We start from the raw sequence: 19,575 nt of genomic DNA on the forward strand, positions 1-19,575 counted from the left end.
GAAACAACTGCCTAAACGCGGAGTTGGAGAAAACAAAAGCCCCGCCGCAATCTTTTCTCGCCATCCTTCCATCTCCAACATCTCATTATTTTCTCCCCAATTACAACATAAAATGTTTCATAAAGTTTGTGTCTTTTAGTTGGTCTTTGAGCTAACATTTGATGGTTTTAAATTGTTTTTGAATTTTTATGGACTGGATTTTTACTTGTACATTTGTGCTTCAACCCTCTTATTATGGTGAGCTTCTATACTCTTCTAATTCTTCATGTTGCTTTGATCAGTCAGTACCAGTGGACTGTGAAGTTTCCTGAGTTAGATCGACAACTACTATTGAGCACTTGACGGGAGAAGTCAGACCTTTAGATAAGAAAGAAGGGGACAGTATTCCTGGAGGTGCACGAAACCTGGACGGTATGCCCTTCAATTTTCCATATTCGGATTGCATTCAATTGATTTAAATTGAAACAGCTTCATTCCAAAATGATTGACAAGAGTTGGATTAAGAAGCCAATTAGATCAAATGAATTCTCAGATGGTGTAGTCCAATTTTTGAACTTTGCCTTTTCGAATGCATCTGTAGATGGAAAAATTGTATGTCCTTGCATTACATGTGGATTTAAAGTTATGTGCAATAGAGCTGATGTGTTTGGTCATCTCCTTCAAAAGGGGTTTCCAGAAAAGTACACATGTTGGTATATGCATGGGGAAAAGCATGTTCAATCTATCGTAGAATCAATATCCCCGGTACAAGATGAGTCGGTTAGACAATATCCGATGTATGATATGTTGAATGATGCTTTTGGTATCTTTGATAATGACTTTCAAGATTCTGGTCCATCAAATCTACCAAATAATGACCATCCTGGGGGTGCTGAATATAATGGTCAAGAAGAGAGGGACAAAATTAAGGAGTTGTTAGAGGATGGGAATCAAGAACTTTATGATGGTTGTGCAAAATATAGTAAATTGTCATTCATGATTCATTTTTATCATATTAAGGTCTTATGTAGTGCAACTGATAAAACATTTTCAATGATTCTTGACCTTTTAAAGGATGCTTTTCCCCATGCGAAACTACCATCATCATTTTATGAGTCAAAAAAGATGATTAAGAGGTTAGGTTTGGGCTATGATAAGATTAATGCATGTCCGAACCATTGCATGTTATATTGGGGATCATCCGAGGATAAGAAGAGAAATAAATGCAAGAAGTGCAATACATCCAGATATAATTCAAATGAAAATGATGTTGGTGCAAATATTGTGATTGATGACCAACAGAAAAAGAAACCAAAGCCAGCGAAAGTATTGCGGTACTTTCCACTTATACCTAGGCTGAGAAGGTTATACATGTGCTCAAAAACTGCAGAACTCTTGAAGTGGCATGCTACAAAGGCTAACCCAGATGAGTTATTACGACATCCTAGAGATGGCAAAGCGTGGAAACATTTTGATTCATTCTATCCAGATTTTACTTCAGAGACCCGTAATGTGCGACTTGCTTTAGCTACAGACGGTTTCAATCCTTTTGGAAATCTAAGTTCCAATGTTAGCATTTGGCCTGTGATGTTGTATATTTATAACTATCCTCCATGGTGTTTTATGAAGCAAACTTCTCTTGTCATGTCTATGATAATTCCTGGTCCTAAAATGCCTGGAAATAGCATTAATGTTTACTTGCAACCTCTAGTCGCTGAGTTAAAACAGTTGTGGAGCGATGTACCTGCTTATGATTCCTCAACTAAAGAAATGTTTCAATTGCGTGCTGCATTGATGTGGACCATAAGTGATTTTCCAGGTCTTGACAACTTGTCTGGGTGGAATACACATACATCGCTTGCTTGTCCATCATGTAATTTTAACACGGAATCTCTAAGGCTAAAGTTTGGTAGGAAAAATTGCTTTATGGGACATCGTCGTTATTTGCCACATGATCACAAGTATAGGTACAATAAGCAGTCCTTTAATGGTTTTGAAGAGCATAGACCTGCCCCTATCCCACCCTCAGGTTCAACCATGTTAAGGCAAATTGAGGAGAGTCGGAAGAGACCGCGTGATTGTTCTACAAGTGAGGTTGGCCCGGATCAATGGAAGAAAAAGAGTATTTTTTGGGATTTACCTTATTGGAAGAACAATCTTATTCGTCATTGCCTTGACATGATGCACGTAGAGAAGAATGTTTGTGACAATATATTGTTCACCGTACTTGGTGACAAAAAAAGATCAAAAGTCAATTTGCAAGATTGTAAGGACTTGCAAGCGATGGGAATTAAAGAAAAGCTTCATCCATATCCTAATTCTTCCAAGTTTCCTCCATCATGCTTTACCATGAAGAAAGAGCAGAAAGATATCTTCCTAAAAGTTTTAAAAAATGTGGTTTTTCCAGATAACTACGCATCAAACATTTCTAGATGTGTTGATATTAAGAAACGCAAGATCTCTAATTTAAAGAGCCATGATTCCCACATTCTGATGGAGCATCTTTTGCCAATTGCTTTTAAAAGATCTCTTCCTAAAGAAGTTACTTCAGTGTTGATTGAGTTATGTAACTACTTTAGAGAAGTATCAAGCAAGGTTCTAGATGTAAAGTATATCGAGAAGCTCCAACAAAGAATTTGGTTGACTCATTCTAATCTGGAAGTGATATTCCCTCCATCATTTTTCACTATTATGGTTCATTTGGTCATTCATCTTGGAGAGGAAGCAATACTTGCTGGTCCTGTACAAGGTCATTATATGTATCTTGTTGAAAGGTATATTCTTTGCTTAGTAAGTTGCTATATTTTTAAATTTTTTCTAATCTTACGATTCGTTTTAATATATTGCTAGGGAACTCGACCATTTGAAGTCTTATGTTCGTAACAATTCCGCAGCAGAAGGCTGTATAGCTGAAGGGTATATTTTGGAGGAATGTCTCACTTTTTGTTCAAGATATTTGGAGGATGGTGACATAGAGACAAGGTTTAATCGACCAAGGCGTAATGATGATGAAAATGAGATCAGTGCTAGTAGTGAATCTACTATCTTGTCAAACTTGTTTCCTGCATCAGGCAAGCCTGTTGGGGCTATTAAGACTCTACCGATACCTCCCTTGGAAATCATACAAGCTCACCGATATGTTTTATCCAATTGTGAAATAGTTGATGCATTTCGAGAGTAGGTTACATGGTATTTTATATTGTTCATTTTCTTTTGTAATGTATTTTTATACCTTACTTTATGAGTTACTACTACTTCAGGAAGTTTAGGAATGAGGTCGCTAGAATGCTTCGTGGCAGAAGAAACCAATCAAAAACTGTGGAAGAACATGTGCACAAACATTTTCACGAGTGGTTTAAGGAATATGTAAGATTGAAAATATTTCGTTCTCTTTTAAATTCAAAAGCTCATAAAGTGTATATATATAATTGTCCTAACATTTAACAATAATAGGTTGCAAGAAATGATGGTGCGGATATTACACCCGAAATTGAATGGCTTGCAAATGGACCAAATAATGTTGTGAGGAGATTCAAGGAGTATAACGTTCATGGATTTAAGTTTCGTACTATGAGGAAGGAGCAGGGATTGACAACACAAAATAGTGGTATTGTTATGTCTGCTGTTACCAAGAGATTTTCAAGTGGTAGAGAATCTATTGAACAATCAAGTGATGATATGTACTATGGCAAATTGGTTGACATCATAGAGTTAAATTATTACGGTAAGTTAAAGGTTGTGTTATTCAAATGTATTTGGGTAGACACTACACTTAACAAGGGAATTAAGATAGATCAATTTGGGATAACAAGTGTAAAATTTTCACGTTTGATACACACTGGTGCAAAAGAAACAGATGAACCTTTTATACTTGCAACTGATGCTAGAATGGTGTACTATATTGATGATCCAGATGATGAAGATTGGTGTTTTGTTTGTCATATGAAGCCTAGAGACGTATATGATATGGGAGATGTGAATTATGTGGATTTAGAGGAGCCATCAATGGAGGACATACCTTTTCGTGAGCAACATTTGGAGAATATCGAAGACCTACAATTAGTGCGGGATGATCGCTCTGAACAAGAACAAGATGAACCAACTCATGATGATTATGAAAGTGGCGGTGATGGAGATGGTGAAGGAATTTTGGACTAGTTTAGTACCCCTGTTATGGAATTGTTATATTTGGCTTGTTTCAGTTAATTTTAGTTGTAGTTATAGTGTTGCATTCTCCCTCTTTTCAGTGACTATAAGTAACTTATAAGTTTGGTCTTCCTGCAGATTTTACTGCAGAGGCAGCAACAGCAGCAGCAACATCAACTGGCGCAGCAGCAACAGCAGCGCTGAGATGGTGCAGCAATGTTTAGAGCAGTTTAATACTACTGTTATGGAGCACTTCATATTGCAACGACAAAGGGACGGATATAGGTTTGTATTCTTAATCTATCTTTTCTATCGTAAAGCAAATGTGGTATGTGTTTGATGGTTTATAACCAAAGAGAAAAAAAGAAAAAAAAAACTTACAGAAATAACAAAGGGCCAAACATCTTCTCATAAAGTGGGATAGAGGGAGTACATTGTATGATTTTTGGAAGAGTCTGCAGGAAGGATTTTCCTGCATGCTTGCTAAGTTCATTTTCTTGCCCTCAAATCTTTCATACATTTGCTTGTTATAATTCTCTAAAAATCACCTTTTGTCCATGCCTTTTCAAGTGATAATCCAGTTAAAATTACTTCTGAAAGTGTTGTTTTTGTCTATTTGCAGCATTAGTAACTCAATTTTTGGATTGACCGAGCACCAATACAAACAGGTACTGCTTTCACTATGCAAGGTCTTTTGTTTCCATGAAATAGCTCTAGAATCACTTGCTTGTTAGAATTCTTTTCCTTTTATTTGTTCCAGCAAAATATATGCATTGAATTGTTTCGTAGATATAGTTGAGATTTCATATCGGTATGAAATTGAAATGCCTCATAAGTTATCTCGCGGTTTTGTTTGGGCTTGTCGCTTGAGATTGTATGGATGCAGGAGGAAGACTGGTCACTTTAAGTCTCAACTAATTCATAACCATTACTTGCCAGAGAGCTAATATATCAAAAATGAAGTGACGAGAAATATTTTGGCTATGCAATCAACGGGGATTGTTTTGTTTAGCTTTGTTGCGATATATATTATAGTACTTGCAGTAATAAAAAACAGTAAAAAAAATGATCGTAATCCTAGAGAATCAGATCTGCAACTAACTAATTACTACAAAAATAGGAATAGCTGGCTAAGAGACTATTAACTAGGATTTATTCAAAAAACTAAAGCAGTAGAATAATGTTACTGCAGCCCAAAAGCATAATTCTAACACTTACTGACAAGCTCCAGTTTCCTTTCTTGACAGTTATATTCTTGGAGAGAAGGAACATTTAGAAACACCTTAATCTTTTAGTACCATCTATCAAGTCCTCACGCATGAGATCTGATTTCATTCTATGATTTGAATAGACTTGGTTAATGTCCGCCACTTTAATTTTTATGGAATTTTAACACACATAGGCTGCATTTTTTGTAAATGCACCATATTTTTGGTCTAAACAGAGATCAGACGATGTTGAACTAATAAATGAAAGATCAACTTTTTGTGTTAGCATATTGGAATATTGTTGACTGCTGGACTTTGAATCTTTGATTGATCAAGGCAGTAGTACTGAAATATTTGTTTTATCATCTAGTGACTTCTCACATGAAATGGATCTGGCTCTATTTGTCTTGATAACCCTTTTATTTATCAAACAATAAGATAGTTGATTTATCCATCCCAACCTGAACAACATTAGGTTATTAAAGGAGTGAAAAAAACTAACTAGCATAATTTAAGTCATAAAAGACCTTTCATCGAGAAGTTTATTCTTTTCTTCTTTCGTCACATTTGACATTTGCATCAACATATATACCAGTTCCATGATTCTTTCCAGTAGTTTGGTATGATATCAAATTTATACGTATGCCAATTCAAGATTTCAAGTAAACCAGTTGTAAATATGATCTTCTACATGTGCAGATTCTGAAATCGAAGAATGTAGAATTTGTTGTAGCACTGTATTTCTCTTTCTTGGCTGTTGCATTTCTTTTCTCTTTCTTGGTTGTTGCATTTCTTTTATTCTTCCTGTAAATTATTTGATGAATATGTATTCTTGACTTGGTTATGCTTGTAGACTTGGTCATTTCTTTCTGTTCATAGAATTTAAACGTTGTAAGTACTGATTTGAGAGAGTAGTTTTGAAATGTATATTTAACTCTACCCTTGTTTTTGTTTCGCACATACATTTATAGTGATATAGGGTCCGAGTCTGATGAACTTGTGAACCTATAGTTGAATCCGCTGCTAATGTTCATGTGCCTTTTATCTTTGCCAAAAAATGCAGAAAATAGATGCAGGATTACATATACTCTTGGATGATACAAAAGTTTACGACTGCTGCTGCCAGTGGATTGGCTAGATACTTTCTTGATTTTCTTTTATGCCTTGATATTAAAACTTTGATCATTATAGCACTGGTTTGTGTATATGGTCAGTGTACTCATGAATGCTTATTGATTATGTATTGATACCAGGAAAATGACGAAAAAATTGTAATTTTTTTTTTAAATATATATTTTGCCACGGTTGAACCGTGGGTAATTTTTTTTAAACATAACTGTATATTATTTCCACGGTTTAACCGTGGGTAAATTTTTTGATTAAAAAATTGAATATATTTGCCACGTCTAAACCGTGGCTAATTTTATATGATGAATGAATTCTGGGGTCAAATTACCCATGGAGTGACCGTGGCTAAATGTACATATAACCGTGGCTAACAAAATGTTACCACGGAGGATAAAACCGTGGCTAAATTACTCGCGACGCCCCTGATGGGCACGGCGGCGACTGTGGCTAATTTTTCGTTGCTAACCCTAATTAGCCACGGTTTTGGTACCATTTAGCCACGTTATTAACCGTGGCTAAAACGCGCTTTTTTGGTAGTGAGGAAATCGTTTTACTTATTTTATCCACTTTTCTCTCTCCATTCAAAATTCAGAGATATAGTTCCTGATTTTCTCCAACTTTTGCTTCCTTATTTCATCTATTTTTCTCTCCCCATTCAAAATTAAGAGATACTGTTACCTAATTTTCTCTAACTTTTACTGAAAACGTCCATTATAATCGATAATTTTTATGTACAAAGTTCATACACCAAAAAACATATATGTATAATTTTCGTATGCAATATGTATAACTGTATAGATTCTTATAATTTTTATATAAATAAAAAATTTATGTGTATTTTGATTATTATAAAGTACATATAAATTGTATAAAATCTAATCAATGTATAAATTTTGAGAAAAATATATGTAATAAACTTGTAATTGATACAAACCATATTTCATACAAAGTTCATACACCAGAAAATAAATATCTATTAATTTTTGTATGCAATATGTATAAATGTATAAATTCGTTATAATTTCAACGTATGAAATATGTATAAAAGTTGTATGTATATTGTGATATGATAAAGTACATATAAATTGTATAAAATCTAATCAAAGTATGTATAGATTATGAGAAAGTGTATATGTATAATAAGTTTTCTGATTGATACAAACCAAATTCCATCCACATTTCATACACATATCAGTTTTCAACATTTTTAAGACTAATTGATCTCTAATTTGTTTGCATTTCATACACATTGTGCCACATATATCTAAAAATTGACATATAGCAGACTCCATACACATTTCATACATATATTTGTTTTTAACATTTTTTAAAACTACAGTTTATATAATTTATACAGATTTTCAAAACACATAATGATCATATATATCTCAAAACAATACAAATCAATTTTTATAGACAATTAATACACAAGTTAGTAATAAAAAATACTTACACAAGTTAGTAATCAAAATACTTTGTAATATTGGTTTGAAAATTTATACTAGGAGAGAAGTGGATTTTAGGTATGAAAATAGTGTCTATCATAGAGGGAGAGAGAGAGAGAGAAATATTTTTAAAAAGAAGAAGAAGTTAAATGACAACTATCTTAGAATTAAGTGCACATTTAAAATTAGATTTTCTTCCTTAAAAAAAGCCTAAAATCGTGGGTATCCCATTAAGCCCAAATCTGATATACTTTGTAATTTTATTGGTATGTTTTGTAAATAAAGAAAAGTATCCTTATATTTTGTAATATAGAATCTTAAATAGGTATTATTAGGTTATTTTCCCTAGCTTTTAACAGTATCCAAGCTAATTCATACATGGACTCATAAAAATAGGACAGGGCCTTACGTCTAATTGAAACGAATCTTATTGGAATTACAAGACCACATATATATTAAAATAATAAAGGGATAAGCATTAGTTGATTGTGAGATCATATGACTTTGAATCCATGAATTAATGTTAGATTTCCATTTAATTTTTATTTAAAGAATCTGTTAATAAATATTTCTAAAACTAATTGATTAAAAGAGTTTAGGTTTGAAAGGGGCAACTTAATTAGTCAAACTATAATTTTTTTATATTATTAATAAATAAGTTAAAAGAACTGTTACAAGAAAATTAAAATTAGAGAGGTAAGCATAATATCATAAACCATAAGAGAAGTTTGTATTATGAAGCGAAACCTAAATACTACTTTTGCACTAAAATACAGAAAAATAAACGATAAAGGGTCTATAGGTACAACAACAACAACAACAATAACAACATATCCAATGAAATCCCACAAAGTGGGGTCTGAGGAGGGTAGAGTATACGTATACCTTACCCCTACCTTGAGAGATAGAGAGTTTGTTTCCGGTAGACCCTCGGCACAAAGGGTCCATAAGTACATGTCTGAAATTCCAAACACCAATAATGCTAAATTATGAACAAAACCAAAATTTAAGATTTATTGTATTGAGGCGATGCTGATAGAGAGATTGTTTTTTGTAGAAGCACCTGAAAAAATGAGCGGGAAAAAACATTTATAGAATAAAAACTTTATAGCGATTATATCGTTTTTTGTAAATTACTTATATCGATTTTCATTTATTGTTTATCATTTATTAAACCAATAGTTAATTTCCGTAAGAAAATTATATATTAACCGAGATCATGCTATAAGATTGAAATCTTAATGTTATAATGTGGGGTTAGGTGCGAGGCGCGTGACATAAAATTTCGGTGGATAATATTTGAATTTGTTTCCGATGCAAACTATGGTAAGACATCCATCAAAAAGACATAAATGCTCTTCCGTTAACTAATAACTCCTAATATTGAATTATTTTAGCCCTAATATATTTTTCCATATGTAAAAACTTAAAGGATGTACACCAAAAACAACAATGTAATGGGAATTATCAAGTGGACATGATCAACTAATATTTTTGTAGCTCATAAAATAAATAATATGGTGGTTGCCATGTGTCGGCTTTATGGTCACTTAATCTCTAATATTGGAAAATCTTAGTCGTAACATGTTTCTAAATGGAGGAAAAAGAAGAAAAAGATAAATACTGGGAACATCAATTTCAAAGAAGTGTTAATGTAAATATAATAGTATATTATAGGAATATTTTTGTAGCTCATAAAATAAATATATTTAATTACAAATAATATTATCTTATATTTTTTACTAAGATAGAGATCGATTGAGATAAAGGTGGCAACCGGTTCGGGCTAACCGGTTTTAACCGGTAACCGGACCGGTTAAACCGGAACCGGTAGAACCGGTTAACCGGTTCCGGTTAACCGTGTAATTGTTTACCGGTCCGGTTCCAATATTTTGGAAACCGGAACCGGACCGGTTTAACCGGTGAAAAATAAAAAAAATAATAAAAAAAAAAGGAAAGAGCCGTTGGGCCTTAATGGACCGTTGGCAACGGTCCATTTGCAAAAATGGTCGTTGCCAAACGGTCAGTTTTTTAATTTTTGGCCCCCAATTTTTTTTTTAACACTTTAACCCATCCCCACCCCTATATAAACCCTTCTTCATTTTCATTATAATTCACATCAATTCACTCTTCTTCATCTTTCTCTCAAATTTCAATCTCTCAATTATAGTTTCTTTGCAATAATTAGCCACAAAGTCTTATTATAGTTTCAACTTTCAATTATCAATTTTGCAATTATAATATTGTTGGTGGAGTTGGTGATTTTGCAACAATCCGAAGTAGCTTTGGTGGATTTGCAATTCTAGCCGCCTTCACTTTGTTGGAAATTAATCCGGCAATTTGGTACCTTCGTTCCAACTCTATCTTTATTTTTCGCAATTTAATTCTAGCAATTTATTTTTCGCAATTTAATTTACGCAATTTAATTTGTTGTAATTTATTTTCTTGTGATTTATTTGATTGTGATTTAAATTAATTCTATTTAATAATGTCAAAGAGATTAAGACGTGGTGCCGGTAGTAGTAGTCGTACTGTTAGGGGTGCGCTTAATGAGGAAACATTTGTGGAAGAAACACCTAATTTAGGTATTGATGTTGGTGGAAATAATCCACTTTTAGGTCATGAGGCAATGCAACAACATTTTACCGACACTTTTAATGAAGACTTAGATGATGATGATGAAACACAACCCCCCGAAAATCCCATAGGAGATACATGTCATGCACAATCACATACACAAGACAAACCGCCTAGAACTCGTAAGCCAACAGCTAAAGTTTGGAAATTTATGACTAAGAATAGGGAAAACCAAACAGCTACGTGTACCCTATGTGGACAAGTATTTAGTTTTAAGCAAGGAACTGGTAAGGATGGTGGAACGGGTACACTAAATGGTCATATGAGAACCAAACATATGGATATTTGGGGAGAACAAACGGGTTCAAATGTGTGGGGGATTCAAATGACGATAGACCCACGAACCGGTAGAAATTTTAAGTATGACAAGAAAAAAAGAACGCGTAGAAATAGCTAAAATGGTAGCTTATGATTGTTTACCATTTTCCTTTCCCTCGGGTTTGGGGTTTGTTACTTACATTCAACGTTGTTATAACCCGTTATTTGAGGGTATTCCTAGAAGTACTTGTAGAGCCGATGTTATAGATTTGTTTAAAAAATATAGATTTTATTTGCGCCATGTATTTAATTCTTTAAATTGTAATGTTTGTCTTACCACTGATTTGGGTCTTAGTATTAACCATTTAGATTTTTTTGCTATTACATGTCATTGGGTTGATGACAACTGGGTTATGCAAAAACGAATTATAGCTTTTTTATATGACGAAGGAAAAGGTCGTCACGATGGAAACATTTTAGCCGATTCAATGTCTACTATAATGAGATTTTTTAACATTTATAGAAAAACACTTTGTATTGCTTTAGATAATGCTTCTAATAATACAAAGGCAATTGGTCTTTTAAAAAGAGAAATAAACCCTCCTCTAAGAAATATTTTTCATGTAAGATGTAGTTGTCACATTTTAAATTTAATTGTTAAAGATGGTCGTGTGCATTTTGATGATTCTGTTCAAAAAGTTAGAAATGTTGTTGCGTTTCTTTTTTGTAATGCTAATAGGGGAAGAATTAGAGATTTTAAGAATGCTTGTGTGGAAAATAACCTTAGACCTAGGAAAATTCAAGTAGAAATTGAGACTAGGTGGAACTACCCTTACATTATGCTACAATAAGCATATGAGTATAGGATTCCCATACAACAAGTTCACAACAAATATAATACTGATAGTGAGGATTGGTTAACCTTTAGGCATTGGGAAGATGTTAAAGAATGTATTGAACTCTTAGAAATTTTTTATAATGCAACTCTTGCTTTTTCTAGACAATTCTATCCCACGGTAATCGAAATTTTAGCCTACTTAGCGAAAATAGCTAGAGTTTTACAAGAGTATAAATATAAACCCGATTATCAAGTGGCTATTTTTGAAATGATAATCAAATTTAAGAAGTATTTTTTTCCCATCCCAACTTTATTTATATTGGGTTCCCTTTTAAATCCTTGTTTAAAAGTGTCTTATACTAAAAATTTGGTTAGTCAAATTTATACATTTTTAGAAATTGAAGAGAGAGTTCAACCATCTTTAGCTGAAGCCGATCTCGCTATTGATGATGGGTTTAGAAGAGTTTTTACTCATTATTCTAGTTTGGAAGAACGTGCTACACCCGTTGCTCCACGCCCTACTACTTCTCAGAGTAGCAAAAAGGGCTTGCCGGGTTTTAAAGTTTTACATTCACAGCCAACTTCTTCTTCTACTGCAAACTTTGATGAATTTAACTTTTATTTGATGCAGCCAAATGTGGATATCAGCCAACTGGATGAGGTGGACGTCTTAGCATGGTGGAAGAAGTACAAGGCAAGCTATCCGGTACTTTCAAGAATGGCTCGAGATATCCTTACGGTTCAAGTATCAACCGTGGCTTCGGAGAGCGCATTTAGCCAAGGAAGACAGCAAATTGGAGACCATAGACATTCATTATCCGGCTTTAGCTTGCAAGTACTAGTGTGCATTCGAGATTGGATTAGATCGGAGCGACGCAACCAAAACTCAGAAGCGGAGGAAGGCGAAGAGGAAGAAATTGAAGATTTGATAGCTAGTGGACCGGACCAAATGGAAGACTTTGAAGATATTTCCATGACTGAATATGATGTGGGGGAAATTAACGAAATGGTTCAAAATTGGTGATTTTATTATTCTACTATTTTTGTACAACTCATGTATTATTTGCAAGTTAAAAAAAATACAACTTGCAAATAAATGTTATCCAAGAATGAATAAAATATATGGCTCATTGAGCTTTCTTCTATTTACTTGTGTTCATATTTTTACTTTTATTAAGTTAGGAATATACCTAAAATATACTAAGAATATACTTATAAGTATATTAAGTTATATAGTATACTTAAACATATATAAGTATATATAGTACATATAGAAAAAATAGTATATATAGTATATAAGTAAGTATATATAGTATATAAGTATATATAGTATATATTATATATAAATATATATAGTATATATATTAAGTATATACATATATACTATATATACTTAATATATATACTAAATATATGTATAGCTTTATATATATATATAAGTATATATAGTATATAAGTATATATAGTATATATATTAAGTTATACATATATATAAGTATATGTAAGTTATACATATATATGTATACGAAAAGCACTATTCTGTATTGCTGACTTGCTGTTAGGCTGTTAGTCAGTAAATATTTAAACTTTAATTATAAAGTTGTATAACATATGTAAATATACCTACAATATACAAATAAATACTAATATATATATATATATATATATAATACAAAAAACAAAAAATAAAAAGATTTTAAGCACTCCAAACCGGACCGGTTCCGGTTTGGAGTTTAAAACCGGTAAACCGGAACCGGTTAAGTGGTTCCGGTTTTTTAACCGGAACCGGTTAAGCGGTTCCGGTTTTTTAACCGGAACCGGCCGGTTAACTAACCGGTTACCGGTCCGGTTCCGGTTGGAACCGGTTGCCACCTTTAGATTGAGAATAACGTGCAACTGCACGTTTATAGAAACTAGTACAATATTAAAAGCACAAAGGGCCTTCGAAATATTAATTGAACTTTTTGTCTTTTATTAAAAGATTCTACAATATACAAAATTGTAATTTCATAATTATTTAAGATTCTGAAATTCATTAAAATTATAGTTACAAATCTTTCCTTATTTAAATTAGTCCTAATTTTTAGGAATTTAAACCCAACTAGGTTTTACCTTATGTCAATCCTTTCCATACTTATACATAATATTTACCTAATAATATAAAACCTACTTGCTGATCTCTAGCAAATTTGCTCACACATATGAATTGCTCCACAGATCATAGCGGGTGAGTGCTTTAACCTTCGTTATACTTTGGGTTCAAATATACCTCTCTGTTATACTTTGGGTCCAAATATACCCTCTGTTATACTTTGGGTTCAAATATACCCTTTCTTCGTTAAAATTGTCCAAGATGGACATAAAATTTGACGTGACACTGACAACTCGGTAAGGTGGACGCCACATGACATGCCACCTCACCGCCCAACCCATTTACCCCTCTCTTCCCCTTCTTCTGCCACCACTACCATCTCCTCCCACAATTAGCACCATGTTAAAATTCTGACCTAGACGATCAAGAGTAGAGAGAGGTAATATAACTGCAAATGATGAAAAAAAAAAAACAATAGAAGACTTAATGCTCGAATCACCTATGGTAGATTCAAAAAGAAAAAATATAAACTATTGATTATACTTACTTTTGTCTCCATTTTATGTGGCTGCAGAGTAAAAACAAATAGAATTAGAATTGAATAAAAATGGTAACAATGTAAAAAATAAATACCCACCAAAATCGATTTGCAGCGGAAGAAGCAGTACGTAAAACAACAATATAAGACTTAATGCTCGAACCCTCCAGCTGCTTGAAATACGCGATGCGACTGTCCTGTATATAACTTTCCTGTATAAGAAAAAGAGGAGAAGGTACAAAAACTTAATTCAGTTTTATTTACGAAAAAAAAAAAAAAATCAAAACTCCCCAAGTAGGTTATAAACACCAAATTTAATTTTGTTCAATCTGATTTTGAATAAGTTCCTAAACACGCCTTATTGTCGTATAAAGTTACCCAACCAAACTCGAATCCTTCCTTAAAATAACACAAGAACCACAACTAAAAATAATGAAGATATATAGAAACTTCTTCTTTATTGAATAAGTAGTAAAACAAATTAGAGAAAACTGGGAGCTAAATCTGCATGGGACACATTTTTTGTACTTTCCCTATGTGGAAGGGCTACTTGAATATCAAGAAGTTGTGCGATCACCGCTAATATACAGCAGGCAGTGTCTTACCAACCCATGTGGTTAGCAACAGAAAAAAGCGATTCAAATATGGAGCAATTAATTAATACACCTTAAAGATAACAGAATAAACGAAGCTTAAACAACAATAGGAAGAAAAAAAAAATGAAGGTTAAAGAACTCACCCGCTATGGTATGTAGGGATGTAGTAGCTCAGTCGGTTGGCTACCTGAACTTTCACCTTGTTGGTGAGGGTTCGAAACCCCACATTGTAATTATCTCCCCATTTCCCCTTCCCCTACCCCCTATGTAATAAAAACAATTTTTGAACCAAAAAAAAAAAAAGACCCCGCTATGGTATGTGGAGCAATTCATATGTGTGAGCAAATTTGCTAGAGATCAGCAAGTAGGCTTTATATTATTAGGTAAATATTATGTTTAAGTATGGAAAGGATTGACATAAGGTAAAACCTAATTGGGTTTAGATTCCTAAATATTAGGACTAATTTAAATAAGGAAAGATTTGTAAATATAATTTTAATTAATTTCAGAATCTTAAATAATTATGAAATTACAATTTTGTCTATTGTAGAATATTTATCTTTTAATGAAGGGCAAAAAGTTCAATCAACATTTCTAAGACCCTTCGTGTTTTTAGTATTCTATATAGATATATGATTAACTGGCCTTTTCTAAAGAGAAATTTGATGTATATTTTTCAAAAACACCATACCAAAACCATATTGCTAGATAAAATATCACTCTTAAAATTCAAATTATTCACTGCTAACGTCCCATGTGCATTCGCTCCAGCTGCTAATAAAGCATCCAAGGACCAAGGATGACTCACTTTTATTATTAAGAAATAACTGGTCTCTACAAACGTGCGCTTGCATGTTATTCCCTATCAATTATCGCAAAACAAAAACATTGGGTAATATTAATTGTAAATAATTAAAAATGTTATTTGACACTAATTTTAATAGTGAGGTAAAAGATGTTATCAGAAAATTTAACATTTTCAATTTTATAATAACACTTAACTTTTCAAGTTTTGAATATATAGTTAGTAATACTTAATCCTTACAAACTATTAAAATAGAAATAATACACATCTAATAATCTATCAAATTATCACGCACCTTACCTTCAGACTTTCAAGGATCCTAGCTAGTATAATCAAGCCATTGAATTTTAAATATGCATAATAGAAAAATATACTTACTGTGCGAACATGTCTAGCTCTTAGTATACATAGCTTCTGTACTCTAGGTAGAGATTAAAAATAAGAATTTATATTTTTAGCATTGCACACAAAAAAAAAACTGAAATATATACATAATAAGTCCTACAAATTAAGTATATCAGTGAAAATTCTTGGTGAAACGCACCTTGGACCTTTTCATCTCTAATTCATCCTCTGTTCACAACTATATATCTTTAGGTAGTCACTTTTTTACTACTATAAATCTTCATCTTGAAAATTCTTACTGGTAATTAACTTGAAAGTCCTGTATATTAAACTAAGTCCCGAATACTATTACAGTTTTATCATCGTATTATATATATTCCACAATTTCCTAAAATCGGTTGGATGTGCCAATATAATTTTAAATAAATTTCGGAAAGTTGCTGGCTATTTGAAGGGAACTGCCTATCATAACCCTATTTCTTTTGCAACTTCTTGGACTGTTTGACACGACAATGAATAAGTATTCAAACGAAAATGCTCCTCTGACATAATTTAATAATAATTTCAATTTTGTTATCAATCTTTAATAGATTGTCTTTTTCAAAAGTTATTTTCACTCTCTAACCACATATTGGAAGAAAATAATTGTTTTTCAGAATAACTTTCGTCGGAAAATAATTTTTTTCGTCATATTAAATGTGCATAAATCTAAGAACACTTTGACAATTGGGACATAATTAATATAAGTAACAAATTAACACATACAATTTTTCAAAACTTTTATTTTGTGACATGTGACTTTGACATAAATCAACATTAAAAGTATGAATATTTGCATTGAGAATTTGCAGTTGGATAATTATAATGTTTTAGCAGTATCATAATATCCTTTCCTACAATTTGCATCTATTTTTGGGTATAGGAAGAAAATGTAATAAATACTTTTCATGTGAGATAGTAATTTAGACCAGTGTGCTGCAAACTTTTGCACTCCCTTGCATATTTGGTGCACGCAATATCCAGTATCCATCCTTAGTATGGATCATATGAATCTGAAGTCTCCAGTAAATTAATACTATTAGATTAGGACTTATGTTCTTATAGATATATTTGGATTGGAATGAAATTAGCAGTTACTGTCCAAGTGAAATTAGTATAACATAGGACAACTCAAATCCTAGTCATGTTGTAGGTAAAAAATTATGAATGTACAGTTTTATCCAACAAAGATCACACGATTGAAAATTTTTTAGCTCTTAAAAGGTATAAAAATCATTTAATATTTTAAGACTAGTTCGATCGATCAACATTTATATTCATGTTTATAATAATATATAGATTAATTAAACCTATATTAGTGTCCCATGTGCACTCTCTCTGGCTGCTAATTAAAAAAGCATCCAAGGATGACTCACTTTTATAAATAATTTTAAAAAAAGAACTTATTCCACTGTTCTTTGTTAAAAAGTAGCTATATGACCATCAACTTTTAATTTCACTCTCCTTTCAAGATCATAGAGCAGCGGAAAAATGGCCACTCATATGGAACTGAGCTCCAATATCATGGCTCTGCCATGTGAAGTTTTGATGGATATACTCTCTAGGCTTTCACTCAAAAATATACACCAACTAAAAACTGTTTCAAAGCTGCGGCGCGGAACCATCTCTAGTTCACATTTCAGAAGACTTTACAACATGAAATCCATGACTCGTCCCGGGGCACTTGTAGTTCAAGAATCTGACCCCAGATTTTCAGCGAGTGAGCTCGGACCTATTAGCCCAATTTTTACTATTTCGACTATGGATCTTGCTGCTGACAACAACATTCAGAAAGAGCTCAGTTTCCAGATTCTTGGCCGTAAATACTCTTTGTTCATCTCATCAAACCTCATCATTTTCAATCACAAGGTATGCAACCCCACAACTAGAGAAATCATACACTTACCAACAAATTCAAGTAGTTATCCATCGGTTAGTCTTGATGTTGGGTATATCCCTTCCAACAATACATACAAGATTGTCCATCTAGATTGTACAAAAATTGGTCCTGATGATTACAACTTTAACTATGGTAGTAGTGCTATGGATCAGATCCGATTTGAGACTCTCACACTAAGAGACGCAGACCAATTCCTAGTTCTTGGAAACCCCTGGCTCACCGAGAATGGTTTTCTGACAGGGTTGATTCAACATGTGTATTGGTTGGTTGTGATAGGAGACAGAAAGGAAAAGCGTATTATTTCAATGGAAATTGAAAGTGAAGAATTCTTGAGCTCCGTTCATTGCCCCAAAGATCCCTATGATAAGAGCTATCAATATTTATGGAAACTGAAAGCGGCCAGTTAGCTGATTTGAATGGGAAATTATGTTTAGCTTATTACTCAGAAGAATTGTCAAGGATGGATCTTCACTTTCTCAAGGATCATAAGAACCAAGAATGGGTCAAGGAACGCACTATCAATTTATCAGGTATGGGTAGTTGGTCCAGAATAACGGGGTCTGTACAATTACAAGGTGAAAATAGTGACATTAGTATTGTTGCTAAGCAGCCTCTCCTCTACAACATTGAAGAGAATAGGCTTAGAGCGCTGCCACAATTTAAAAACATGCATTATATTGGCGTGTATTATGATAGATGCTTCACTTTAGTCAATGCAAGTTTGCAATCAAGGGAGCCATCAAGACAGGACGGGGCAGGGGCGGGGCAGGTTCTGTCTCAACCAGCAAAAGCTCAACCCGCCCCACTCCCGCCATTTTCACCCGCCCTGCACCACACCCGTGATTCACGAGTGAGAAATTTGCCTTCGAAGACTTCAAAATGTGAGATACTCTAAAATAGATTTGCGCCCTCTTTCCTTTTTCACAATAGATATGCCTTATCTATGTACTGTCTAAATTTTATGCAAATTCATCTGTCAATCTTCTTTTGCCACTATTAATGAACTTGTTGTCTAAAGGCTACCTAATTACAGTTTGAAACTTAAGTTGACACAAAATCTTAGATACGAAAATTTTCAAGTAGAGGATTTGTGCTGTAATATTATTTTATAACGGTGTTTGAAAACACTGCCATTCAATAAAACTAGAATAATAATTCTATGTCAATGCAGTGGAGTATACGTAGTTCAGAACTCAATAACTTAGTATACTACCTTGAGTGTAATTGATCTTGATCTTCAGTTCTGTTACTTGCAATTTTCAAAAATAGTCTTCAATTCTCATCCGAGGTAGACGGAAAAATCTCCTATTGTAAGCCCAAGCATTGGCAGCGCAATACCGCCATTGCCCTTGCCGGAATCGTACTCATCTGCTCTCCTGTATCCCTGAAAAACAGCCCATTCCTGACATGACAGTATAATACCATAGAAAAGTGCACATCTTTATAGTACAGCATTGTAACAGTGTCTTTTGAATGAATGAGATGGGTTGCTAATCTCATTCAATTACATAAAAGTTTTTCCTTGAGTTCAAATTGTGCAATTAATTCATCCAAACTCCAGAAATATTTCCTTGAGTTTGAACTGACTGTAATAATTGGTTCGTTGGTTCGTTAATTGGTC

The 19,575-nt window shown here is 33.2% G+C and overlaps 1 protein-coding gene and 1 pseudogene across 3 annotated transcripts; both read left to right on the forward strand.

Moving 5' to 3' along the window:
• The first annotated feature begins 327 nt into the window (after positions 1 to 327).
• LOC132603289 (uncharacterized) lies at positions 328 to 6,538 on the forward strand. Of its 3 annotated transcripts, XR_009568081.1 has the most exons (7): positions 328 to 2,753; positions 2,830 to 3,156; positions 3,240 to 3,345; positions 3,433 to 3,703; positions 4,264 to 4,410; positions 4,748 to 4,793; positions 6,397 to 6,538. XR_009568081.1 is itself a non-coding variant. In XM_060316284.1 (6 exons), coding segments are annotated over exons 1-6 (3,222 nt in total). In that variant the 5' UTR covers positions 328 to 480; the 3' UTR covers positions 4,265 to 4,401. The 3 variants fall into 3 exon arrangements, 2 of the variants coding, with proteins under 2 accessions (XP_060172267.1, XP_060172268.1); XM_060316284.1 differs by lacking the exons at positions 4,748 to 4,793; positions 6,397 to 6,538 and adding an exon at positions 3,893 to 4,136 and having other exon boundaries at positions 4,264 to 4,401; XM_060316285.1 differs by lacking the exons at positions 4,264 to 4,410; positions 4,748 to 4,793; positions 6,397 to 6,538 and adding an exon at positions 3,928 to 4,063.
• Positions 6,539 to 17,535: 10,997 nt separating this feature from the next.
• LOC132602208 (putative F-box protein At1g19160) lies at positions 17,536 to 19,203 on the forward strand (annotated as a pseudogene).
• Positions 19,204 to 19,575: the final 372 nt, after the last annotated feature.

This window comes from Lycium barbarum, chromosome 7, assembly GCF_019175385.1.
Source record: "Lycium barbarum isolate Lr01 chromosome 7, ASM1917538v2, whole genome shotgun sequence".
In the NCBI taxonomy this organism is placed as follows: domain Eukaryota; kingdom Viridiplantae; phylum Streptophyta; class Magnoliopsida; order Solanales; family Solanaceae; genus Lycium; species Lycium barbarum.

Coding starts and splice junctions, on each gene's coding strand:
- LOC132603289 (XM_060316284.1), top strand. CDS start 481: ATGATTGACAAGAGTTGGATTAAGAAGCCAATTAGATCAAATGAATTC. Junction 3,346..3,432: donor ACGAGTGGTTTAAGGAATAT/GTAAGATTGAAA, acceptor TAACAATAATAG/GTTGCAAGAAATGATGGTGC. Junction 3,704..3,892: donor CATAGAGTTAAATTATTACG/GTAAGTTAAAGG, acceptor TTGATGATCCAG/ATGATGAAGATTGGTGTTTT.